The 27,013-nt window shown below is 51.4% G+C and overlaps 1 protein-coding gene across 10 annotated transcripts in view; it reads right to left on the bottom strand.

The window, feature by feature from the left end:
- The window catches only part of PRRC2B (proline rich coiled-coil 2B), an 88,601-nt gene that overhangs the window by 15,873 nt on the left and 45,715 nt on the right, over positions 1-27,013 (bottom strand). For 4 of the 10 annotated variants that reach the window (XM_084797852.1, XM_084797860.1, XM_084797855.1 and 1 more), the window contains 10 exons: positions 22,809-22,899; positions 20,360-20,552; positions 15,560-15,878; positions 12,346-12,590; positions 10,469-10,664; positions 6,439-6,655; positions 3,752-5,827; positions 2,514-2,713; positions 1,986-2,131; positions 1,355-1,496 (listed from right to left, as the gene is read on the bottom strand). In XM_084797852.1, the coding sequence (XP_084653978.1) occupies positions 1,355-1,496; positions 1,986-2,131; positions 2,514-2,713; positions 3,752-5,827; positions 6,439-6,655; positions 10,469-10,664; positions 12,346-12,590; positions 15,560-15,878; positions 20,360-20,552; positions 22,809-22,899 (3,825 nt within the window). The remainder of the gene's footprint in view (positions 1-1,354; positions 1,497-1,985; positions 2,132-2,513; positions 2,714-3,751; positions 5,828-6,438; positions 6,656-10,468; positions 10,665-12,345; positions 12,591-15,559; positions 15,879-20,359; positions 20,553-22,808; positions 22,900-27,013) is intronic. The other 6 variants (XM_084797854.1, XM_084797856.1, XM_084797861.1 and 3 more) reach the window with 4 other exon arrangements.

The following is a 27,013-nucleotide window of genomic DNA, read 5'->3' as shown; positions in this document are numbered from 1 at the left end:
TGAACACCAACTGAAAAGACAAGCTTGCGGAAAGCTCTAATCTTTTGGCTTCTTTTCATTTTCTGTCTCATCCCATCTTCACCTGGGTTCTCTCTCTCTCTCTGCAACCCATCTCTCTAGTACTGTCCTGGTAGACTGCCTCTTAAGTAGCTTCCCTTTCCTCTCTCTTCTCGTGAGAGTTGGGCATATCCTAGTCTGTCAAGTCCTCTCTGATTTATCATCTTTCTCTCTTTCTCTTTCTTTCTTTTGGGTTGTTTTGCTTTTTTGAAACAGGGTTTCTCTGTGTGGCCCTGGCTGTCCTGGAACGTAATCGGTAAATCAGGCAGGCTAGCCTTGAATTCAGAGATCCACTGAATTCCTCTGTCTCCTGAGTGCTGGGATTACAGGCATGTGCCACGACATACTGGCTGATTTGTCACCTTTCTGCCACTCAATTAGACTTGGACATCACTTTCAAACATGGGTGTTTCCTTCTACAAACTAACTTTACCCTCATTTGGGATCAAAGGCATGTACCACCATGCCTGGACCTGAAACTTGCTCTATACTAGGCTGGTCTTGAACTTGTATCTGTTTGCCACGACTCCTGGATTAAAGGTGTGTTTGTTTGTTTGGTTGGTTGGTTGGTTTTTCGAGACAGGGTCTCTTTGTAGCCTTGGACTCACTTTGTAGATCAGGCTGGCCTCGTACTCACAGCGATCTACCCGCCTCTGCCTCCCGAGTGCTGGGATTAAAGGCATGCACCACCACGCCCGGCCTAAAGGTGTGTTTGTAATCCAGCCAGACCACACAGACCTAGATCTCTGCACTGATCTCTTGCTAGAGCAGCCGCGCTCTGAATTAACATTCCTCTACATGCCAGTCAACAGTACAACCTTCCAGGGCTGCAGCGCAGGCCCCTCACAGCCGACCTTCAAGAAGAACTTGGTCAACTGGAATGGCTTTGTGTTTTAAAGCAGAAGCTCAGCAGAAGCATAGCTTTGCGTGGACATAAACAAGCAAATAAAAAGTCTTTAAGGAAATAAAATGTTCAAGAAGGAACACTTGAATTAGCCTGACCTTTGCCCTTCCACAGAAAACATCAGGGAGGGACTCCCAGGGTTTTCTTTGTGTTGGGGAAGGCCACCCCTCACTCCCTACTGGCCACAGGTCATTCTTCCCCTAGGTAAGGCAATGTGATGCTTCCCCTCGGGTGCCACCCTTCTTTGACTGCCACAGCAAGTCAGTTCAGACTGCTCAACGCTGGCTCTGGCTGGGGCCCAGGACATAGGTAACGATCCACTTATATTCCTGGCTCAAAGGCGTGACTCTCTGGGAAGAGTCCCACCTCTACTGAGCCAGGCACCCACCTCACCTTGGCTGCTGCTCTCCCAGATCTCAGTGCCCAGGCTGCTGCCAGGCACAGCCACGTCTCCTTGCTCCAGACACAGGCTGTTCTGCTTTTTAGCAAATCGAGGAGGAATTCGTGACGAAAGGCCTCGACCTTTGACAGGCACCTAAGGGAAGAAGAGCTGATGCAGGCTGGCCTAAGACACGACTGATGACATAAGTCTCCTAGGGAAAGGATATTGGCTCACACCACCACCCGAACTAGCTTGAGATGCCGGACGCTTGTCTTCAACGGCTCAAGGTGTACTGCCAGGCAGCCAGACTGGCCCTAAGAGCAGGCTGACAGAAGTGGTTGAATGCAGTGTCCAGCCTCAAGCCTTCCTTGCACAGGGTTCCTGAGACTTGCAGGAACAGGTATCATCCAGCCAGGCTAGGGCGCTGAGGAAAATGGAAGTGTAGGGTGCTGAGGCTGATCTCTGACCTAGTGGGTCACATTCTGGCTATTGGATCCTGGACAGGTCAGCCTCTTTGTGACTCCATTTTTGTCTGTCTGTTGCAGGACAGTAGTGACAGGTACCAGGCACTGGGAGACAGTGCGTGCCTGACAGGTACTCCTCCCTTCCACCCAGGGCTGTCCCCTGGCCTAAGGCCCTCACCTGAGCAGCCTGTTCCTTCTTTCTTCTCTCCTCCTCCAGCAGGCGGCGCTGCTTCTTGGTCAGGACTTCAATGAAACCTTCACCCACCATGGGGCCTACTTCACTCTCTTCCCCAGGGCTGGATCCACAGTTGTCAATGATGGCATCTGAACGAAGCCACAGAAAGAATAAGGCAGGAGACAACAGGCACCCGCTATCCAACAGGTGCTTGGCTCAGAAGTCGGCTTACTAAGGAGCCTATAGCAATCTACCTATGGCGCCCCACCCTTCACAAGCCCATGTGAGCCGGGACGTTCTAGGCACAACCCAGTGGTGCTCAGGCAGCACCACGGCGGAGATAACAGCCTTTGAAGATGCAGTTCTGCTTCTTGCTGGCCACGTGGCCTTGGATACCCCCTTTAAATCTGGGAAGCTGTACAGATGTCATGGGGGCTCAGCAAGGCTGGAAGCATCACAAGACAGCAGTCTGAGCCGTTCTGCATCCCCGCTCCCACTACAAACATGTCCCAGAACCTAGCCCCGACTCACTTCCGTAGGCCAAGTCAAACTGCTTCCGGGCCTCATCCTGCTCACCAGCCCTCTGTGCGGCCAAAGAAGCCTCCTTCTCTGCTTTCGTATTGGTGGTTTCAGGACCATCAGAGCTGGCATGAGGGGTCCGCTCCAAGGTATAGGATGAGTGGCTTCCAGTGCTGCAAGCAAGGCCCCCAGGCAAGGCCTCATCTGGAGCCCTGCAAAGGAAGGAAGGCCCGTGAATTTGCCAGCACTCAAAGGCTAGGAAGGAGGGATGAGGAAGAAGTTTGAATGCACAAGGCCCACACACAGACACAGCAGCTATAAGTTCCAGCTCCTTCTACTGAGCCATCAGGGGGCAGGAGAGCCTGCCGAGCGTGCGTGCCGTGTGCTGGGCCAGTTCTGTGGACACGTCCAAGAGAGGGCTACCAGCCTTCCTGCACTGAGCCAGAGAACAGAGCAGCACAGGACTTCTCAGCTGCAGGGCTCCTGAGCACATCCTTGATGCCTTTTTGGGGCTGGAGTATGGTCACACAAGCACTTAAAAGAACAGAAACTTTCCTGAGTCAACTTTGGGGTATGTGTACCCGAGGTGTGAATCCTGAATTCTAAAGACAGGAGGGGTTGAACCCCAAATCTGAGGAAACGATTGGGCAGCAAGCCCATATTCTCCCTATAGACAGCCTGGGCGATGGGCTAACACCCTACAGACCCGTCTACCCTGAAAGCTTCCAGTTCTAGAAAAGCAGACTCATGGGCTGTAAGCAGCCTGGTCCCCTCTGTTCCTGGTGGCTCCAGCCATGCCCAGGTGGCAAGAGGGAAGCAGGGCCACTAAGGGCAAGAGCTACCTTCACATAACCAAAAGGTGAGCGGTCCCTTCTGGCCAGCCCCAAGCAGGAACAAGTGGGTAATCTGGCCAGAGCTCACCAGGCACCAACACAGGCAACAGCCATCAGTGCAGGCTAAGAATACATCTGGAGGTTGGACTCTAGGGACATGGGCTATAACAGCAGTCACAAGAAGGCCTCTGGGGAATAGGGCACGAGGAACTTTGGGTTTAGTTGATCAAGCCACAACAACAACATCAACAATGACACACCATGAGGAAGCAGACAAGCAATGCGGGAGCGAGTGATGGAGACTCTCACACACAGCGGCTGGGGCCGCCTGGCTTGGCGGGGCGTGCATGCATGGACTCGGTGGTGCTGCTGCAAACAGGACAATGACAAGGACCCGAGGTGGTGCTGCCGCGTTACCTTTTGACTTTCAGAGGTGTCCCACTCTGCTGGCTCTCGCAGCGGGGGGAAGTCTCACCCCCACCTGGCCTAACAGGCTTCTCCCCAAACCCTCCCGGCTCCAGCTTGCGGCTCTGTCTGTCAGCCAGGGGCCTCTGGCTGGAGAAGCTCCTCTTGGCCAGCTCCTTCTTCTCACCCAAGCCAGCCCCAGACAGGCCACCGTCCCCTTGTGCTTCGGGCTCAGCTGCAAGGCCCTCTCGCCGCTCCCTACGCTCGCTGAAGTCGCTGCTCTCGGAGGCCGTCTCCCACTCCTCATTGGCATGGTCAGAAGAGTTCTGATAGGAGAGCTCTGGGGATCTGTGACCTCCAGGACCACTCTTGTCCCCAGGACAGAGTTTGGACCGGCCTGGCCACTGGCTTGCCAGCAGGTGGGACTCCTCCTCAGGTCCCCACAGGCCCAGGGACTCCCGCTCTTGACGGAGGCGCCGGAAGCGAGGGGGCTTGTCTTGGCGAGGGGGTCGCCTCCGACGGAAGGGCCTGTTTTCTGCGCTTTCAGAATCTGCCCCGTGGTCATCTTGGAAAAAGGGCCTCTTGTCCTCCATGCGGCTGTCCTCAAAGGCCCTGCTGCCGAGTGCGTCAGAGTGTCGGTAGGAGTCTGGGATGTAGTCTCTGTCAGTGGTTCGCCTTGGACCACACGGGTCAGAGGGGCCATATTCCTGCCAGGAGCTGCCGGGGCTCCTGCTCTGCCAGTGAGGAGGTTCTTTGGCAACAAAGGTTCTGCGGCCATAGCTGCAGTTGCTCAGGCGAGGGGGGAGGGCTCTCCCGCAGGTCCGGGGTCCCCGGCTGCGGGCGTCTAGGCCACCCTGGTCCTCAGTGTAAGTCCTGTTGGAACGCCACGAGTCCTTCTTCAGGGCACCGTCGTCCCTTTCCATGAGCACGCCCTCGTGGCCAGGCTCTGAGCCCCGCTGCCGGCGCCTCTTGGGCAGCTCTTCATACTCCGAGCCCTCGCTGTGGGTCTCACTGGCGATGCGCCGCCTGGGCTTGGCTCTGGGGCAGTCTTCTGGCGGAGGGTAGTCGCGCAGGCCCCTGCCTCGGCTGCTGCGCTGGCCACTGCTGTACATGCTGCGAGCCCCGAGGACACCTGTGCCGCAAAGACCGTTTGTGTTGCTTCCCGCAGGCCGGCCGCCTCGGAAGGTGAACTCTCTGAAGCCACGACCTCGACTACGGGCCTGGCCCCGGCCCCCAAAGGCCTGCTCCTCATCAATAAAGATCCAGTTGTTTCTCTTGGTTGGAGGAATGTCACTGGCCTCCCTTGAGGGCCTGTTCTCCCAGGTCTTATCGGCCTTGGCATCTTCATCCAGCTTGCTGGCCTCGTGGCCAAACCCAGCGCGGGCAGTGGCCTTATCCTCCAGGGCAGAGGAGGCATTGGCCAGGGCAGGGTTGTTTTCTTCGTCCTCGTCCTCTTCGGCCCTGCACGTGGGTTCTTTCTCTGTGGCCAGCTGTGAGCTCTCCTCTCCAGGGCCCTGCCTGACCCTCTCCAGTGCCTTCTCCTTCTCTTCCACCTTCAGGGCCTTGAGGACGGGTTTCTTGATGGGCCCCGACCTCCGGGACCGGCCCGGCTGCTCCTGGTGCTGGCTGCTGGAGCTGCGGGGCTCAGGCTCAGGCGTCCACTCAGGCTCTGGGTTTGGCTGTTTCTTGGGGCTCCCTTCCTTCTCCCAGGAGGAAACACAAAAGGATGGCTCCTCCTGGGGTGCCTCCAGCTCGGCACTGGTGGCTGTGTCGGCAGCCTTTGGCTGGTGGCCAACATCCCAACTGCCATATTCTGGCTTTTTCTCAGCTGGGACAAAGTCAGGCTCCAATGGGGAACACCTGAGGTTTGGGGTACGACCCCCAGGAGCACCCACCTCCTGAACATTTTCCTGGGGTGGAAATAAAAGCTCCTGGCCTATTCTTTGAGAAGAAATACAGTTGTCAAAGTCTGCTTGGGCCTTCTTGTCAAAAGCACTCAAGTACTCCTCCCCTCTCTCCTCAAAGAGATCGCGCTGGGCACTTATGCCCCCTGACCTTCCGGGGGAGGCAGAGTAAGACCTTTCATTCCTGAAAAGGAACCAGAAAAATCAGTCAATGTGATTGGAGCTTGGTTCCTGGTCTCCATGCTGAACACGGCTTAGTTTTGCTTTCTTTAGTTTTTTTAAAGAAAAAAAAAAAGTTTTTTTTTTTAAAAAAGAAAAGAAAACACAAGAAAACATTTGCTCTAGCTTATGACACGTTGCTCGGTGGCCCCTGGAGTCCATAAGCGTGGAGATGGCAGTGGCAGCTCAGTGCACCACCCTGGAGACAGAGAGGAGCTGGCGGTCCCCTGGAGCAGTGAACAAGCTGGAGCCTGGGAGCTGGGAGCCTGGGCCTGGGGTGGCAGGGCTAGCTCCTGTACGTGCACAAGAGGAGCGAACCCAGACCCCAATCTCGAGCCACCGGCCTGTGAGCCCACCCCGCTGCCCCTTTACCCCATGCCCTCAGTTCGGCGACCACAGGGTTCCTCCTGCGTCTCGGCCTGACCATCGGAAATAGCCACTCGTACCAAACATTCAAGCATACCTGCTTACACCCCGCCCCGCCCACCCCAGGCAGGGTTTGCTGAGATGGGGCCTCTTCCTAGGGCCCTCCTGCGGAACTGCGGAGTCTTCCTTCGGCTGCAAAGGGAAGCTCACCTGATGTGCATGCCCATGGCCAGAGTGTCAGCAGACTTCGGGAGGGACAGTGAGTAGCCTTTGCTCTGCAGTGCCATGTAGCCCTCTGGACTCCATACAGGAGTCGGGTCGATGGTGGTCACTTTTCTCTCTTGGAGCGAGGGCACACAGTTTTGATCTTCAGAGCGGCAGCCAGTCCCACTGAGGGACTCCTGGGGCATCATGGGCTTCATCAGTCCTGAAGAAGGCAAAGATCAACCTCTCTCATCTAACACACGATGTCTGGCAACAGCCTCAAAGCAAAGCCTAAGTGTCCTAACGCTACACGGACACAGCAGAAGTCCTCGCTCCAGGGGATGGGGGCCCTGCTGGCACACAGGCACACCATCTGACCTGTTTACAGCCTTAGGAGCCGACTCTGATTCCCGGAACAAGAATCCACTGGGGAGGTAACGAAAACAGTAAGTGGAAGCCAGATTTCAGACAGTGAGCCTACCCCGACACTGCTTAGCTGCGTAGACTGGAGATGAGCCACATCCCCGATGGCACCCACCCACCAGCCAGGCAGCGTCCAGTTGATCCAGACCCTCCCAGGAAGATTTAGACATGGGAATGGCTTCACTACCTGCTATCCCTAAGGGAAGACGGACAGTCAGCATTTGGGAACCCTGGCTGTTGGGGAGGGAGAGCGCGGAGTGAGTGGCCCAGACAGACTGGGATATGGACAATGTGAATCTACCAGCTCTACCGAGCTTCCCTGGCCTCTGCACCCTCCAGAACCAGGAATCTGAAATACCACTAAACATGAGAAAGTCCTGTGGTGTACAGGGGATTCCCACCTGGACGCCTATCTCAGCCCAGGCTAGGGGGTTGGGGGAGGGGTGGTAAGAACAGAACAACACGCTTGCTTTGTTTGGGTTTAGAGGAGAGGTGTGCTCAAATTCCTGCCTCCCAGAATGATGCAGACATCTCTCAAACTAACCGGGTGTAAGAGCGAGAATGCTCTGGAAAGATGGCCGGGAGTCCCATAAAGCCCCCAGCAAAAGGTCCTTCCTTACCAGATCTTGAACCTGAACTTAAACATCCAGATGTGTGTGGAATGTAGCATACTGTGGCTAGATACTTCCTAGCAAAATCTAGAACTAAAAATTGTTATTTAAATGATCAAAGGTGTAGAAGAAGGAATGAAGCTCCTGCCGGATGTGGTGGTGCACGCCTTTAATCCCAGCACTCGGGAGGCAGAGGCAGAGAGCTCTGTGAGTTCAAGGCCAGCCTGGTCTACAAACCCAGGACAGCCAGGGCTATGTAATAGAGAGACCCTGGCTTTAAAAACAAAGAAAAAAACTTTAAAATGGGAGCTGTGAAATGGCTGACAGGGTAAAGGTGCTCATTCCCAAGCTGAGTTAGTTCCTTGGAACCCAGATGACAGAAGAAGACCTTCTGACTCCACAAACGTGCTGTGCACGTGCTGCTCTCAAAGTGGGTAAATGAATGTTAAAAAAAAAAATGGAGGAGGAAAACAGAAAATATGAAACAAGACAACAACCTGGGAAACAAATTCTTTTTCCAAAAATCTACAGTCACTAAAATGTAAAATGTCAGATTAGATGCTGGTGAAGGGACAACTGAGCTGCAGCCAGGGCCCAGCCCGCTTCCTGGAGGCAAGCTCCTCATTCCCACTCGTGCGCTCCCTCCTCTCTCCTGTCTCTCCTGCTGGGAGCAAACGCACCCTGCAACAGTGCTGGTACCTTTACGTGAAATGGACACTAAGCAAAGTAAATACAGAAAGGATCAACTACATCCCAGCCAGAGGACGAGCAGGGATGACACAAGGTAACGAGTTTTGGACCAAACTCAATAGCATAGTAAGGTGGGGATGAAGGCAGGGCAGGGGGGATGAACACCTAACCAACACAGGGACCAAAGACAAACAGAAGAGCTTAAAAGAAAAAAAAAAGTTTGTTATTTCTGCCTGCATATATGTACCTAGGTACTGCATATATGTATGCATGCACGCACGCATGTACATATGAACATGGATGCTTGCCTGGTGCCTATAAAGGCCTGAACAGAAGAGGGCATTGGACTCCCTGGAACTGGAGTTACGGCAGCTAAAAGCTACCATGTGTGTGCTGGGAACTGAAAAAGCAGCTAGCGCTCTTAACTGTTAGGCCACCTCTCCAGCCTACAAAGAGAGTGATCCTTTTTGGGGGGGAAGGGGGATGGCATGGAAAGCAATTGAGGAAAGGTCTCACTATGTAGCTGAGTCTGTCCTGGAACTCACTATGTAGACCAGGCTGGCCTCCAAGTCAGAGATCCCCCGGCATCTGCCTTCCAAGTGCTGAGATTAAATTTGCATGCCATCACACCAACATCCCAATAAACCTAAAGGAGCTAGCTATGGCAATAAAAAGATAAAGACTTTCAGAGTGATACACTAGCAAAAATCAAGGTCCAGAAAAGTCAACCATAAAACGCGGGAATAAAAAGTATCAAATAAATAGTGAAGAAACCAATAATAATTATGTTACTTCCAGCCAAAGTAGCAAAAACAGAAAACACAACCAAATATTGAGCAGAAACAGTGATGGCAAGAAGGAGGGGCAATTCCTGATCATGTGGAAAACTGACCTAAGTGAATGTGAGGGCAGCCTGAGATACATGGTGAGTCCTGAGCCAGTCTGAGCTGCAGTGAGAGATCATATTTCAACAATAACCAAAAAAACAGGTGTGGTGGCTCACAACTTTAATCCCAGCAGCAAGATGCAGAGACAAGTGGATCTTTGTGACTTAGAGGCTAGCCTGGTTTACACAGTGACAAAACAGAAAACACAAAAACAAACAAGCACCTCTGCTTATAAGAAGTTTATATAGCCCCAGCCACACGGGGATAATTATTTACTAACAAGTTTGTGCTGGAGTGGAGAACACTATAGAAGTGTTCTACCACCAGGTTAACCTTCCAACCATGTGGCAAACAATTTCAACACCTGTCAGTAACTGAGCAGGGGGTTTTAGAAAACTAGTGATATATGTATTTGTGTAACACAACTGACAAGTCCAACTTTATGGACTACTTCAATATGACTAGAGAGAAGACATTGAGACCACCTGGTCATCTAGCCCGCAGTATGTATCTGACAGTCTAGCCTGTGGTGTGTACCACCTGACAGTCTAGCCTGTGGTGTGTACCACCTGACAGTCTAGCCTGTGGTGTGGACCACCTGACAGTCTAGACCTGTGGTGTGTACCACCTGACAGTCTAGCCTGTGGTATGGACCACCTGACAGTCTAGCCTGTGGTATGTACCACCTGACAGACTAGCCTGTGGTATGGACCACCTGACAGTCTAGCCTGTGGTATGGACCACCTGACAGTCTAGCCTGTGGTATGGACCACCTGACAGTCTAGCCTGTGGTATGGACCACCTGACAGAGAGGTAAATAGAAGACGGCATCCCTGACCCCAGCAAGGCAATGCTGAGGACAACACTATAAAGAGCATGTTATATGTAAGTGAGGAAAAACAAACAGATGAGCACCCAACAGTGCTAGTTACTAAAGGAATGTACAGTAAGACAAAGAGCTGATCAAACTCCAAATATGGCTTTAATTAAAGGCATTAGACAAACTGTGGGAAGGAATAATCATGGCTAGAAAAAACCCGGAAGCAAGGATGCAAGGGGCCAGTGGCTGTGAGAAACGTGAGCGGAATTCAGGCCACTTACAACACATGAGCTCATACTCATCCCAACAACTTTAGTTTTGTTTTGCTTCTTTTAGAGACAGAGTCTGAATACACAGCCCAGGTGGCTCTCAACTTCACCATCTTCTTGTCTCAAAACCGCTCAAGTGCTGAAATTACAGACGTGTCTCCCACCCCACGCTCAGGTCCCAGTGACTTCTGACAGGAGCAAAATTATATCTAAGTTTGTAAAACTGAAGACGAGTTGAATGACCTGACAAAGAGGCCAGAGCGGACTACAGTGGGTCTAACTCTCCTGGTGACTTCCTCCCTTCACTGTCCAATCACTGGCGTCCCCTATGCTCACCTGAAGGATGCAAGGCTGAGGGGTAGAAGTCCACAGGTGTCCGGGCGGGTGTGATGCGTGGGTCCATGTAGGAGGGCATCATCATCCACCGGGGGTCGAAGCCCAGCATCTGGGGGTGGTGTGGGTAGAAGCTGCGCTGCGGGTGGGAGGGCGGGGGGTACACGGGCTGCCAGTGCTGCATCTTGTATAGCTGCTCCTGGTGGAAGAAGGCAAGTAGTGAACGAGGGCGGGGCACAAAAAAAGGCCCTAAGAGAAGGCCAGCGTCAAGGATGTCCGAGGTATGTGACAGCTTTTAGGCTGAGGTCCCTCTGAGCTGGATGGACAGCCATGGTGGTGTCACCACAAGAGCTGTGTGCACCTGTGCCACCTCCATCAGGTGAGGATTACAGTTTGACTGAACACCTCACAGAACTGGACCCAGGAACACGGCCGATTTCTGTCTACAGCCACCCCGTACATGTTATATTTGTTGGCCCCAAGATTTAAAGGATTAGTGCCTCCCAGCTTTGTGCCCAATGACCTGACACCACAGGGCTACCGGCGGGGCCTACGGGGTTCTGCTAGATCTTGCCTCCTTGGCCACTCCTCCATGACACTGGGCCCTTGGCAGACTATGGGAGACCCTGAGCCTTGACTATGATGCTCCCTCCTCTCTCCTTCGTCTACAAGTGAGTTCTCAGCATAAGCACAGTCCCTCCAGAAAGTAGCCACCAGATGTGCACTGCTCTGTTCACTGCTCTCACAGCAGCTGGCTAGGGCACTGTGCTGAACACACAAGTCATCAGTGACTACTCAGCAAGGAGACACTCAGTCCACCCACCCAGCCCAACTTTAAAACAGTACCAATGCGTTAAGTCAGGCTCAAGGATAGGCTCAGTATGAGACCTTGAGCCTGTCCGCCCCACTCCGAGAAGAGCAGGACCTTCCAGCCTGCTGTTGGGTGGCAACTCATCTGGGTGGCTCTATTGCGCTCAGAGCATCTCTCTGAGGAACACACAGTCACGGCCGCTCAGGGATGGAAAGAACGGAGGAGGTCACCACACCCTTTGGCTCAGTCGCAGGCCCTGAAGACCAGCCAGGCCCTGCAGCCCCGCTGCCTCCCTGTCCCTAGAAAGAGCTGCTGGAGTAACCGCTTTGTTCAGCAGGTGCAACCACTAACACTGCCCATTAACACTGTACGTCCAACTCCCAGACTCAGTGACTCACAGACCAATACCATAAACGGAGTTGACTGACGGGAATCACAAGACTCCAAAGCACAGAAACCGGGGTGGGGTCATAGGAAACTAAAGGAGATCCTTGGTCTCCAAGCGTACCAATTTTAGATGAAAACATTATACACCCAGCTGCTGGGCTCCCAAGTAATAGTCCCACCATCTCAGTCCCCATCAAAATGCACGGTTCCTAGGAACACTGCCATTTCCTCTGCTGGGTACCAAAAACTACACCGAGGTCTCATTCATGCTGGGCAAGCTCTACCACTCAGCCACAACCCCAGTCCCACTGACTACCACTCTCCAGGGAACACAGCTGCTGATGGGTACCACCAGCAGAGGGCATCTCCAAGACACAGAGCAAAAATGCAGGTCCCTTTGAAAGTTTCAGAACTGGAGCTGGGTGTGGTGGTGCATGCCTGTAATCCTAGCTCTCAGGAGGCAGAGGCAGGAGGATCTCTTTGAGTTCAAGGCCAGCCTAGTCTACAAAGCGAGTCTAGGATAGCCAAGGCTACACAGAGAAACCCTGTCATAAGAAGGAAGGAAGGAAGGAAGGAAGGAAGGAAGGAAGGAAGGAAGGAAAATTCAGAACTGACAATTAAGGGTACTGCTTTTCTTCAAACTGGAGCTAAGTAGGCTTTGTGGTCATGTCCATCAGGTTACCTGCTGCTGCTGCTGCTGCTGTTGCTGCTGCTGCTGTTGGCGCTGGAAACGGGGAGGGAGGGATTTCTGATACTTGCTGAACTCCTGTGCGGGTGACCCAGCCTCCCTGGCTTCCTCCTCGCTGCTGCTACTGCTGCTGCTGCTGCTGCTGCTGCTACTGTTGCTCTGAGCCACTGCAGGGGACATGGCAGGTGTCTCTTCCAAGAACATAGTGGGTGCTTCTTGGACAGGAAATTCTGGGGAGCCTAGAGAACAGGCAGGCAAAGATACGTTACAGTGAGCTCACAGGAGCTCGGCCAACCATGTGGTGGTGAACAGCAAGTGCTCCTGTGCCACTATGTGCACTACACTGGCGGGGACCAGACTGTGGATCCCCACAAAGCACAGGTTAAAACAAACAAACAAACAAACAAACAAACAAACAAAAAATAGATGAGGATGCTGAGTCAGCTCAGAACTGTACTCGATCGTGAGAGGTGGAGTAAGGCCTGGGATAAGGGATAAGGCAGTGACCACCCAAACAGAAGGAACTGGGCAAGCACAGGCGGGCAACCTGACGGCCCTTCCCTCAGCCTCCCCTGTCCAATGCTGCTGTAAGCACTGACAGCCACGCCTGCTCCACGAAGCTGCTGTGAGAATTCACACGTGGTCGCGCACTCAACAGGGACTGACTAACTATGTCTGAAGCGGTTTCTGTCCTGCCAACTCCATACACACCATGAGGCTGGCAGTCTCCCTCAAGTTGTAAAGAGATGACATCACAAGGACAGCTGCATTTTCCTTGACATAAGACGGGCACTGGGAGCTTCAGACTGCCACATATACAGAGGCTGGCATCTCCTAACAAAGGTGACTGAGCTGATGGCTTCTCTGGAGAGTGCCTGTCGTGCGGTGCCCACTACACAGACTGTTCGATGCTCTACAGAAGCCACATCGGCCACTCCTTGTGCGACTGTTGCTGCCAGCTGGAGTATACTCCAACACTTGTTAAGACCTCTTTTCATTTCCTGTAAAACAATGCTCTCCTTTCTTGGTAGGTTCTAGGTCCTGTGTTTGTCTGGGCAGGACAGGAAGTGACAGTAGCAGCAGTGATGGCAAGTTTGCCTCTCTGCAGACACCTGACACTGGCCCTCCACACACACATGTATATAAACATCCGAGGGGATTCACTTATTTTATGAGTACGAGTTCATCTGCCTGCACGTATTGTGTGTGCACCTGGTATCCAAGGAGATCAGAAAAAAAGCATCGGAATTAGAGATGGTTGTGAGCCACCATGTGAGTGCTGGGAACTAAAGCCAGGTCCCCTATGAAAGCAGCTGGGGCTCTGTGTAGCCTTGGCTGTTCTGGACTTGCTTTGTACGCCAGGATGGCCTCGAACTCAACGATCCGCCTGCCTCTGCCTCTGAGTGCTGGGATTAAAAGCGTGCGCCACCACGCCTGGCTGCAGTTAGGGCTCTTAAGCCACTGAGCTGTGTTTCCAGCCGTCACATTCTCAAATAAATGTATTCTCATGTTCTGTGTAAGATGATGCGTGCTCATGGGTACGGGCAGGCGCAAAGGTACGTGAGTACAAACACACACACACACACACACACACCACCACCACCACAGCAATGGCAACCGGAACAACTTTCACCTCTCTGTCCTCCCCTTTCACTACTGGTCTGTCAGGCTTGGTGGCACTCTACCTGCTGAGCCACCTGGCCACCCTACTACATTTGACATGATTTGCTGTGGGTCCTTGTCTGCAGGCGGAGGAGCTGCTCCCTCCAGGTAAGCTTAGTGATCGGATGTAGGTGAGCGTCTCCCTGCTAATAACAACCTACCAGACCCAAATGTGTTAAAAGCCTAGTTCCTTGCAGACTCTACTAACACACAGAAAAGGTGTCAAAAGCTGGCTCTTTCAAGAAAAACATATCAAAGGTTCTCTGGAGATAAGATGTGTCCTGGGAGTGTCTCCTGCTAGTCAGGTACCCTGGTTTAAAACCCCAGAGAGTGAAGGTTTGGGGCGCACTTTCCCTTTCTCCCTCCATAGCTCTCTGCCCTTGTTTCTTTTTCTTATGATTAAGATTAGTGAATTAAAATCTAGCTCTTTGACTCTTGACTGTCTTTATTTTAATCAAGTGTGGTCAGTTACCTGGCTTTTCACAAGGCAGAGGCTCCCTACCCCTGCTGGAAGGGACGTAGATGCCCACTGTCTCAATCCAGCTGTGCACAGCTGCCCTGCGCTCCCTCCCTGCCCAGAGGCCTTCTTCGTGACTGGTTCTCAGGAAGGAGCCTTTCTCAGCTAGCCTCCAAAAGGCTGAAGAAAACTCTATGACCAGATCCTCAGCCCAGCCTCCCTGATAAAGGAACGCACAATTTCCAGATATGCAAGACATTTACTCAACTAATTTAAAAAGCTGAGATTGGCCAGGCGCTGTGGTGCACGCCTGTAATCCCAGCACTCGGGAGGCAGAAGCAGGTGGATCGCTGTGAGTTCGAGGCCAGCCTGGTCTACAAAGTGAGTCCAGGACAGCCAGGGCTACACAGAGAAACCCTGCCTTGAAAAACAAAACAAAACAAAAAAGTTGAGATGGGGTTGGCAAGACGTCTAAGTAGGTAAAGGAGTTTAGCACAGAAGCCTAGGGACCTGAGTCCAGCCTCTGACCCCATGTAAAAGTAGGAGAGAGTCAACTGCACAAAGTTGTCCTCTGACTTCCACATAGATGCTTTGTGGCACAAACACACAAATTAAACATTACAGAGAGAAAAAAAGTTGAGCTGGGACCAAATAAGTACCCAGGTCTACAGTTTTAAGTGCACACGTGGTACGCGTACACAGGTGTGCGTGTGCATGTGTTTAAAACAGGGTTTCTTTTTTTTTTTTTTTTTAAGGTTTTCGAGACAGGGTCTCTCTGTGTAGCCTTGGCTGTCCTGGACCCGCTTTGTAGACCAGGCTGGCCTCGAACTCACAGTGATCCGCCTGCAAAACAGGGTTTCTTTATGTACAATCTAACTGTCCTGGAGCTCTCTATATAGACCAAGGTGATCCTGCTTCTGCCTCCCATGTGCTGAGGTAAGTGATTGCCACCACTCCCGGCCAGGCCTACACTGCCAAGGACCGATGCTTCCCAGTGTCTGCCTTCAGCCACATGTTTTGCTACCTCATAGCCAGTGATGTGGGGACAATAGTTCAAGACTCCCAGCTGTGGGATAGGGAGTCTCTTACCTTTGCGGACAATAGGGCCGTTCTCTGGTGGGGAGGCCTTCTCCATGCCAGGAGATCGGGGGACCTCCTTGTCCACCGACTTGGGGGCCTCGCTGGCCTTCTGGGCCTGCTTGCACTTCTGGTCCAGCTGCTTCAGTTTGGCCGCACAAGCAGCCAGCCTCTCCTCACGGGCCCGGCGTTCCTCTTCCTCCCTGCGCTTTCGGGCTCGTTCCACAGCCTCGGACATCTCTGACTGGATGAACTTCTGCCGTGAGGGCGGTTTGTCCTCCTTGTCCTCAACAGACTGCTGGCGGAACATGCTGCCCATGGTGGGCTTCTGCTGAAAGAGGGAGGGAGTGAGGTGTGGGTCAACGGCTGCTTCCCTCCTGAGGAGAACTGCTACTTAGTATCGGCCTGAAAGGGTTAACTAAGGATTCTGGGGAAGAGCTCAGGGGCTGCCCCTCCTGGAAGGGTTGGGTGGCTCTGGCTCTGCTCCCAGAAGTCTTGGCAGTAACTCCTTGTGAACTTCTTGATAAAGTCAAACAGTTGTTGGTTCAAGGTGAGGGAAGGCTTATAGTTATCTTCTTTCTTGTTGGTGAAATTTTCTCCCTTGACTGATTCTCAGAATGTGTTTAGTCTAATAGGTATGGTAACCAAGTTCGTTATTGGTAATATTAATGAATAACTACCGTTACGCGCCAAGCCAAAAATATGCTACTTTAGAATAGTATAAAAGCTGTACTTAAGAAATAAACCATTGCTATTTGCCACCGGAGCAATAGTCCGCCTGTTCAAGGCTACTTGCCATCAGAGCAGTAGTCCGCCTGTACTCAAGATGTTCTCAGAGCTGGTCTCCGTCACCCTCCCACAGGGGCTGAGGCTAGGAAGACTGTAAATGATGCTCTCAGGGTCTCCGAGGGGCATAGACCTTGTGAGTCCGCCGGAGGAGAATGCAACATGCTTCATTCCCAAGGCACAAAAGGGCTCCCGTGAGAATACATAAGCCCTACACTGTGACTTCAAATCAATGCTTCTGAAGTAGTAAGAAGGCGTGACTGCAAACGCCTCTTTTGGTTATTTTCTCCATCCCTGAGTCTCCTGCTGATTGTCAGTTCCAATATAAGCAGGTGTGGAGATGCCCTAGGGAAACCTCTCAACACCAGACATCTGTCCACTATAGGGAGTAACCAATGCTGCTGAAGGCACAGAGGGGAGGACACCGCAGTGGGGGAGCTGATTCCTAGGCCAGGCAGGTGAATGCCACAGTCCGAGATGATCAAACAGAAATGGCAAGGCCCCTCCTTCTCCTGTAGGCTAATCATACTTCTAGATAAGATATGCACATCTGTGAGGGTTAAGGAGGATAAATACAAGGGCCAGTACCATCTCACACACTATTCAATGGACCAAGAATGAACTTTTCTTTCACTCTGCAACTAAACGGAACAACTGCCCATGCTCTGGAGATGGCTGCCTACTGACCATTTCACAGCTCACCTCATAGGCCACCTGATCACAGATAAACCCTTGTTCAACCCTCAAAAAAAGTTTTTATGTGTGTATCTGCATGTGAGTGCAGGTGCCTTGGAGGCCATCAGATCCCCTGGACGCCATCAGGTCTCCTGAAGGCAGCTGTGAGCTGTTGGACATGGGAGCTGGTAACTGAACTCAGTTCTTCTGGCAGAGCAGAAAGCGCTCTTAACACCTGAGCCATCTCTCCGGGACCTTACACTAAAATTACATGTAAATGTGTGTGTGTGTGTGTGTGTGTGTGTGTGTGTGTGTGTGTGTGTATGTATGTATGTATGTATGTATGTATGTATGTATACACACACACACAATTTATTTGTGTGTACGTTCTATGTCAGAACTTTGGGGAGTCCACCCCCTCCTTCCACCATCTGGGCCATTAAGAACTGTTATCAGGCTTGATAGCAGACCATCCTGACAACCCAATTTTGTTCATTCTGGTTTTTTGTTTTTTTAAGTTTTATTTGTATGGGGCTGGAGAAATGGCTCAGCAATTTGACCACTGGGTGCTCCTCTCGAGGACCCAGGTTCAATTCCCAGCACATACCTGTCTGTAAGCCCAGTTCCAGGGCATCCATGGCACCAAGCATGTATGCACACACTTATAAAATTTTTTAAAGATGTATTTTTGTTGATCTCTGTTCATGTCTGGGCTGGGCATGTACACTTGAGAGCATGTTCCAGGAGAAGCCAGGGATACCCAGCTCTCCCTGAAGCTGGAGTTCCCCTGCCCCTGCCCCTGCCTCCTGAATACTGGGATCAATGGCGTGCGCCACCAAGCCTAGCCATACTTTTATGTATTCTTAAACCTGACTATCTCTTGTCCACAGAACTAAAACAGACTCAAAGGGGCCACATTCGTTGTGGAGGTTTCAGTGACAAGGTCTCCACATGGGAAGGTACCATGTTGTTTCCCTTGTGTCCTGTGTGGCCAGCCCAGAGCCCAGGAACACAGTGAAGAGAGGAGGGGAAAGCGCAAGCCCAAACCACGGATCTCCCAGGAGAATTCCCAACACTGCCTTGCTCTTCCCCAGCACTTGCTAACGCACAGATCACTGTGTGTGTCAGCTGCCAGGGAGCCACAGTCTCAGTGTGGGTGGCCAGAGCACTGCAGGGTGCAAGGTTTGCAGTGTGAGTGGTGGCTTGGTTGGCGACTATCCTAGGGTAAGGGCATGGCACAGGAATGCAGGGAGGGCACTGTGGAGTAAAGGTGACACCTCTGAGGGCTGGGGAGGATATCTGTGCAAGGCAAACTGTTCACACCCAGCAGCTGACCAAAGAAGCATCAGGGTTAGGACAGCAGGATTTCTGGTGGAGGAAGGAGGCGCACACACCATCGCAGGCTGAGGAGATGGCTCAGCGGGTAAAAGGGCAAAAAGGTGTGAGGAGCCAAGTCCAAACTCCAGAAGCCATGTAAAAGCCAGATGCACAGCAAGAGTGCCCGTGACCCCAGTGTGCCCACAGGAGAGAGGTGAACCGGAGACTGGAGAAATCCCTCAGGCCTGCTAGTGACACAAAAACAACAAAGACTCTATCTTAAAAATGGGGCGGAAAGGAAAGATGGACACCAAAGCCGTCCACCAGCTTCCACAGGCAGACAGTGGGACCTGAGCTCCCGAGCACGCACATACAATATGAGAAAACACTGAAACATGTTCCTTAGAACTAAGAGAAAGCCCTTTACATTTCAGGTTTTCTTGGCAGATAGGAATGGAGATAGGGCAGAATCAAGACAGACGCCTGTGTGTCAGCCCCGCTTCTCCCCGCTGAGAAGGCCCGAGCCCAGTGACACCGCAGTAGTAACGAGTACTCCTAACAGTGACCAAGGGTCGCCCGGCACAGCAGGAGAGCCAGGCCTGGCGAGCTTTGAAGGAGCTTTTCCCTAGACAGTAAGGAAGAGCTCAAAGTAAGATCAGAGACTACAGAGGACCCACGCCAGGCACGGGGGGAAAAGCCTAATTTCATCCTTAGACCAGACGAGGAAAGATTATCAAGTGCTGAAATGACTAGATTGAGAGTGTGATGAGTGGGGGCCAGCGAGATGGCACAGGCGCAAAAGTGCTTGCTGCACACGCCTGGCGATCCCAGGTCAACCCCCAGATACACATTACGGTGCAAATAAGGGACTGACTCTGTAAAGTGTCCTCTGACCTTCGCACATATTGCGCGCTCTCTCGCTCTCTCTCTCTCTCTCTCTCTCTCTCTCTCTCTCTCTCTCTCTCTGACACACACACACAGTTTTAAATATGATAAGAGGCTAGCCAGTCAACGTCCTCCCCACGTTTCTCACCAGTCACAGTGGAGAAAAGGATTGTCAGTGTGAGCCTTGGCAACATCCCATTCACCAAGAGACCCAAGTGCCAATCACTGGAGCCAGAAGTCCAGAAAATGGCCCAGAGAATCTGGCCAAAGACGGAAGCCTTAGACCTGACCATGAGCAAGGTGCCAAATGAGTCACAGGTGGCATCATGCATAAGGACTTCTGTGGGATGGCTGCCTGGCGATGTGCCAGTGAGGCAGCACCACATGTTTCCAGGTTTGGCTCTGCCCGTGCAGTAGGAAGCAACCAGCGCAGCCTGCGGTTAGAGCCTAGCCAGGCGGTGGCCCACTTGTTTGTTTATTTCTTGTGGGGGCAGGGTCTTACTATGCAGCCCTTGGCTGGCCTGGAACTCACTATTTAGACTAGGCTAGTCTTGAACTCACAGATCACCGGTCTCTGCCTCCTGGGTCCTGGGATGACAGGTGTGTCACCACACCCAATCCATCTTCTGTCTAATTCCAAGTTCCCTATAGCCTTTATTACTGTTTCAAAGAAGGGAGGGCTAGAACGTTTGTCTTGAAGCCTGACATCGGGAGATGGGTCTCTAGAAACCGCTTAAAGGTGGAAGGAGAAAAAACAACTTCCTCAACTTGTCCTCTGACCTCCACATGCATGCTATGACATATGTGACATACCACGCTGAAATTAAAATGCAAAGGAGGAGAAGAAACATGTCCTAGCACTTTCTGGAAACCCAGCCACTGACATTGACATAGCATAAACTCAGGGCAGTGTCTGGAGGGCCCACTGCCTTCAGGAATGCTCAAGAGGACTGCTGTGTATGTGTAAAAGGAGAAAAGAAGGGAGGGAGGGAGGGAGAGGGAGAGAGGGGATGGGAGAGAGGGAGAGAGGAAGTGAGGGAGGGAGGGAGAGAGAGAGAGAGAGAGAGAAGGGGGGGGAGAGCGCGCGAGCATGCACGCTAAAGTTCACATGCATGTACCAAGGCTCCAGGAAAACAGCCATGCGCAGACCTGGTAGTCGGGGCCAGATGCCCAGCTGTGAAGCTTCCTGGAAGGAGGCTGAGGCTCTGGCACCTTCCTGACAACGCGGGACACACTTGCTGCTTCGCTCCAGTCCTTTCCTTCCTCTTGAGTGCGCTTGGCATCAGTGCTGTCTGCAGAGCTCAGTGACAACTCCCGCTGCCGCCTTGGGTCCCAGCTGTTCCTAGGACAAATGGCACCTGTTAAGTTTCCCCAGATAGTCAGGCCCGTCTGACCTCACTGGTCAGGGGCCTCTGGGAATTTGGAAGCCAGTTATTACACCAATTTATAGACAATTTCCTTCAACACTGCACTTACACCCTATGTGTGAACTACAAAATTCAGGCCCAGCGCTTATCAGTCATAAAGCTGCTGGGAGACACGGAACTCAGCCCCCAGCCTTGACCAGGCCTGCCCACTCGCACTTAAAGAGCTGGGAGTCGGGGCTGGAGAGCTCGCTCAGTGGTTAAGAGCACTGGCTGCCTTTGCAGAGGACCTATGTTCAATTTCCAGCAGCCCACATTGTGGCTTATAGCTGCCTACAACTCCAGTTCCAGGGGATCCAACACCCCTCTTCTGACCTCCCCAGACACTGGATACATGTGGTGCACAGACATACATGCAGGCAAAGTACCTACACACATAAAATAAAAAATGATAAAAGAGAGCTGGGAACTTGGCCTCAGACACCTGAAGGGAGCTGCTGCAGCAGGAGACAGAGGGCAGACAATGGGGACTCTACCTCAGGGCACCCCATCTCCCTCCTTGGCTCTACCAGACAGGTGCCCAAAGAGAGCTCTGCAAAGGAACAAAGGGAGATGCTAAAAGCCTACCACAGTGAACAGCGAGAATACAGAAAGCCTACCACTGTACAAAAGGAGACGGTTCCCAACTGGGCTGCAGGGAAGGCGCTGTGGAAGGAAGTGTCTGTTGAGCAGAGCAAAGAGCTGGGGCCAAACACAGCACAGCCATACGTGCACTGGTGTCAGGAAGGCACTCAGGATCAGTATTCAGGAAGGCAGGAGAGCTAACCATATGACACCTGCGCGCGCGCACGCACGCACGCGCACACACGCACACACACACACCCTCTGTGACTGGTGGCTAGAGAAGCACACAAGAAGGCAGAAAAAGTGCCGGACGTGGTGGCAAACGCCTTTAAGGAAGGCAGAGGCAGCAGATCACTGTGAGTTTGAGGCCAGCCTGGTCTACAAAGTGAGTGCAGGACAGCCAAGGCTACACAGAGAAACCCTGTGGGGGGGGGGGGAGGTGGGGGGGACGGGACTGGACACGACACATGGGAAAAAGAAAAAGAAAGAAGGCAGAAAGATTAACAACTGCTAATGGAGCTGCGCATAGTAGCACAGCACTATCCTAGCACTCAGAAGACAGAGGCAGGCAGAACTCTGAGTTCATGGAGAGCCCAGTCTACACACAGTGAAGTCTAGGACAGGGAGAGCTACACCGTGAGACCCTTTCTGTGCCTCAAAACAAAACCAAAGGAACTGCTTAAAAAAACAAAACCTGCTAGTGACCTATGACTTGACTTTTGAGAAATGGTATTGGCCTAGAACCAACCTGGGATCTCAGACGATGAGAACGGCAACGTGAAGGATGTGCGCTAAGAGGCAGGCCAATCAGAAGGAGGCACTGACCCACGCTCCAGACAGAAAGGGCCCCAAGAGCCCTAGAGATAAAGCGGAAGAGGTTCCAGAAGCCAACAATGAGGCATAGGAAAGACATCAGGGACTCAGAAGCTGCAAGTGCTTCCTGGAAGCAGGGCATGCAGTCATGTGCAGAAATGCCAGGCCAGGAGCCGCCACTGATAAAGACAGGATGACGAGATGCCTCAGCATTTAAAAGCACTGCCACACCACAGGGTGACTCACAAGCACCTGTACCTCCAGCGCCAGGGATACCAATGCCTTTATCCTCTACAGGGACACACACACACACACACACACACACACTTTTAAAACAATAAAAATAAAAATCTAAGGAAGGCAGTATAATGTTGTATTTCCCAAAGGACATTAAAAGTAAAAGGAGTCTAATGGAAATGATCCAAGAAGAGAGAGAACGTGGAATGAACGCAGGGCGTCTGGCGTGCACGCCACAGTGTACAGCTGAAAAGCCCAGCCTCTGAGAGTTCCTGGATCAAAAGATGACCCTGTGGTGGCATCCCACAAGAGCTTTTCAGGGTGCCACACCCATCAACAATCAGTGAGAAAGTAGGTGCAGAGGGCTTAAGGACCAGGGCACAGGACCCAGACGGTCAAGCCTGGATGCAAAGCCTGACCGTTCCTGCATGCTGACTTCAGCCGACCTGGTCCTTGCTGCTATGGAAACCAAGAATGGCCCCAGCACAGTACACCAGCACTAACAGGCCTGTGTGGGTTTCTGGCAGCCCCGTGCTAGGAGCTGGGGCCGGGGGACTTACCGCTTTGGCCGGCCATCCTTCACGACCTCCTCCTCGTCTTCATCGTCACTGAACTTTAGTTTCTCAGAATAGTCCACTTCCTCATGCAGGCCTGCAACATCAGACGGACCCAGGAAGATGAGAAAACACGAGGACCACAGTGTCTCTCGGGGCACCCCAAGACCGTCTGAGAGTCCAGCCTGTGGTGCCCCCCACTGTGGGGAGGGACTGCTCACCCCACCCACCTGCCGCCCCTTCAAGAATCCTGGGTTCCTGGAAGAGATGAACTGGCAACACTAACCCTCTCACACACAGGTAGCCAGACTCTGCTGCCCTGCCTTCAGAGCGCCGGGTCTGCAGGCGTGCATCACCACAGCCAGCCTGGAACTAACTCAGAGCAACAGAAGGGGAGCCAGGCAGAGCTGCGGGGACTTCTAGTGGCCCGTGCCCCAAGCGCCGACTGGCACAGGCAGGGAAAGCGCCCGTAACTGATGGACACTGAAATATGGCAGGTCCACACAGCAGAGCTTTACTGGATCATCCAAATGAGCGTGGGTGACCAGGGAGATGGCTCAGTGAGGTCAGCGCACAAACACGATGAACTAGTGGTATCCGAGTAAGTGTCGGCCATAGCAGTGCATGCCTGTAACCCCAACACTGAGGGGTGGACACAGCTGGAACCCCGGGGGTGGCCTTCCAGTTCAGGGAGGGCTGGAGGGCTGGCTCAGAGGTTAAGAGGCCTTGTTGCTCTTTCATGGGACCAGGATTAAGTTCTCAGCATTTGAGCCGGGCGGTGGTGGCACACACCTTTAATCCCCGCAATCAGGAGGCAGAGGCAGGAGGAGCGCTGTGAGTCCGAGGCCAGCCTGGTCTACAAAGTGAGTTCCAGGACAGCCAGGGCTACACAGAGAAACCCTGTCTCAGGAGAAAAAAAAAAGTTCCCAGCATTCATATGGTGACTCAAAACAATCTGTAACCCCAGCTCTCAGGGGAATCCAACAAGCACCTTCATGGTACATAGGCATGCATGACAATAAAACATTTTAAAAATATTTTTTATTTAATTTTTTAATTTATGTGTGTTGGTGTCAGATCTTAAGAGTTACAGACAGTTGTGAGCTGCCACGTGGGTGCTGGGAATTGAACCGGGGTCCATTGGAAGAGCAGGCAGTGCTCTTAACCACTAAGCCATCTCTCCAGCTCCCAATAAAACATTTATACACATAAAATAAAAAAACTAGGGGCTGGAGAGATGGCTCAGTGATTAAGAGTCCCGCCTGCTGTTCCAGAGGTCCTGAGTTCAATTCCCAGCAACCACATGGTGGCTCACAACCATCTATAATGTGATCTGATGCCCTCTTCTGCAGATAAAGCACTCATATACAATAAATAAATAAATTTAAAAAAAATAATAATAATAAAAAATAAAAAAACTAAAGAAGTAGAAAAGTGAGGAAGACATCCTATGTCACCTTGGCCTCTTCCCCCCCCAGCAAACAGTACACACACACACACACACACACATCTCAAAGATATGAAAAGAAAATTAAAGACCTTCACAAACACTGCGATGTTAATAGGACATTAGCAAATTGACTCTGGGCACATAAAAGGTGGGGGGTCATTAACGCATCTGACATGCTGTCAAAACAAAGAAGAAAAGTCCTATGAACACGAGCACGGGACCTACCATTTACCAATTTGTTAAGAAACAAAACCCAAAATGCTCAGCAAACCAGAACCAAAAAGGAGATCACCACCCTGACTTGTCGGCATCTCACCTCTGAGCGGCACAGACGCTGAGTCAAGCACTACCCTAGAAACACCACAGTGTACAACAAGAAAAAGAAAAAGGCAGAAAAACTGGCAAAAATGATAGCTATGGTGAGGCTCTCAGCTAGAGCATCTGCTTGGCATGCCTGAAGCCAAGTTCCAGCCCCAACACCACAGAAAAGGTAACACGAAAATCCAGCAACTAATTAATATGAACAAGGTTATGTCTGTTGATTGTTTTGCCTGTCCTGGAATTCACGCTAGACCAGGCTGGCCAGAACTCAGAGCTCCACCGGTGTGCCACTAAGCACTGGGCTGATGGCGTGCACGTGGCACCAGGCATGTGCAATGTATTTCTAAAGGAACAGGGATGTAATTTGGTGGTGGAGCGTCAGTCCACCACAAGCATAGTCCTGGGTTTGCTCTCCAGCGACATAAAACCACACTGCCTTCATCTGCAAGTGACATGAGAGTTCATACAGAAAGTCTAGGTCCAGCAAAATAGTAAGACTAACAGGCATGTTCTTCAAAGTCAGGTGGAAAACCCAGCTGGTAACTGTTTAAGAAAAAAAAGGGTAGAAGGGGGAACTGGAGAGATGGGTCAGTGGTTAAGAACGCTAGCTGCCCAAGAAGAGACTCGATGCCCTATGAGCATATACAGGGGGAGGTATCCCCCTCGGGAACAGTCATAGGGGAGGGGAGTAAGGGGAAAACGGGAGGGAGGGAAGAATGGGAGGATACAAGGGATGGGATAACCATTGAGCTGTAACAAGAATAAATTAATAAAAAATATTATGATATATAATTACAATTTGATAATAAAAACATAAAATATGGCTGTTATAAATTAAAAAAAAAAAGTAAAATAAAAAAAGAACACCAGCTGCTCTTCCAGAGGTCCTGAGTTCTATTCCCAGAAACCGCATGGTGGCTCACAACCATCTATAATGTGATCTGATACTCTCTTCTGCAGATAAAGCACTCATATGCAATAAATAAATTTATTAATTAAAAAAACAACAACATGGTGGCTCATAACTGTCTGCAACTGTAGTCCCAAGGGATCTGATGTCCTCTCCTGATGTGCATATGTACATACAGACACCCATACAATAAACAAATAAATCTTCAAAAACCTGAAAGTGATTGAAAAATACAAAGAATTGCATTTAGGGCTGGAGAGATGGCTCAGCGCTTAATAACACTGGCTGCTTTTCCAGAGGACCCAGGATCAATTCCCAGCACCCACATGGCAGCTCATAACTGTCTATAACTCTGACACCCTCACACAGACATACATGTAGCTAAACACCAATGTAAATAAATAAGCAAGCAAGCTGCATTTACAGTAGTATCTAAAACATAAAGTACCTGAAAACTATATCTATTTATTTATGAAGGAGACATTTTCCATGTGCTGCAGGCTGGACTTGAACTTTCTATATAGTCAAAATGCCATGCCCCTGCCACCACAGCCCATCACATGCTGGAGGTGGACTGAACCCAGGGTCTCTGCACACCAGACAAGCACTCTATCAACTGAGCCACACACCCGGCCCCCACTACCACTGTTAAAAACAGACCAGGTTTTGTGTATAGTGCCCAGGCTGGTAAAGTGAGCCTGAGGCCAGGAGTACAGGATGAACCTGCACTTCCAGCTTGTGTGTGCGCTGGGGTCGGGTGAGCATCTAACCCGCAGTTAAACTCAGCACCTCCCCTGCATGTGCTAAGCAGGCCCTCTATCCATGAATAGAATTACCAGAAAACACTGCGATCCTCTCCACGGGAGCTGAGACAGAGCTCAGCAGTTAAGGTATGTACAGCTCTTACAGAGAACTTAAGTTTGGCTTCCAAGAACTGTAACTATGGCTCCAACGGATCTGGCGCCCTTTTCTGGCCTCAGAGGGCATCTGCACTCATGTGCACATAGCCACGTACATAGACTTAAAAATAAAGTCTTTAAAAAAAAAAAAACTTTTGCACTGACCAACTACAGAATATTGATGAGAGTAAAGGAGGGACCTAGAGAGATTCACCAGGATCTTGGGACTTAAGAGTCAACATTGAGCAGCTGACCTTGACACAGATGCAGGCTGTTTCTAAATACTGGCAGGGCTGAGTCCAAATCTGCAGACCCACAAATAATTTGAGCAGTCAAACGTACAAGGACCCAAGGTTACAAGCTCACAGCATCTGAGTTTTTTACTACAACTGCAACAGCTGAACAAACAGTTCCACAGAAATAACAGCATCCAGAAATACACAAGGATTTACATGGTGCCAAACCAATTCAACGGGACCGTCTCAATAAGTGGAAACAGTGGGTGGGCCAACAGCAAAGGCAACAGGACTGTTAGGGACCAGGGAACGTCACTATCCTCAAGAGAAGCAAAGAATATTTGGATTGGATGCAAAGGGCAGTTTAGAAAAACTTGTTTTATTTTTACTCATAT

The sequence above is a fragment of the Acomys minous genome, assembly GCF_964271855.1.
Source record: "Acomys minous genome assembly, chromosome: 10".
NCBI classification, from domain to species: Eukaryota; Metazoa; Chordata; class Mammalia; order Rodentia; family Muridae; genus Acomys; species Acomys minous.
This window is presented reverse-complemented; position numbering and strand designations above follow the sequence as displayed.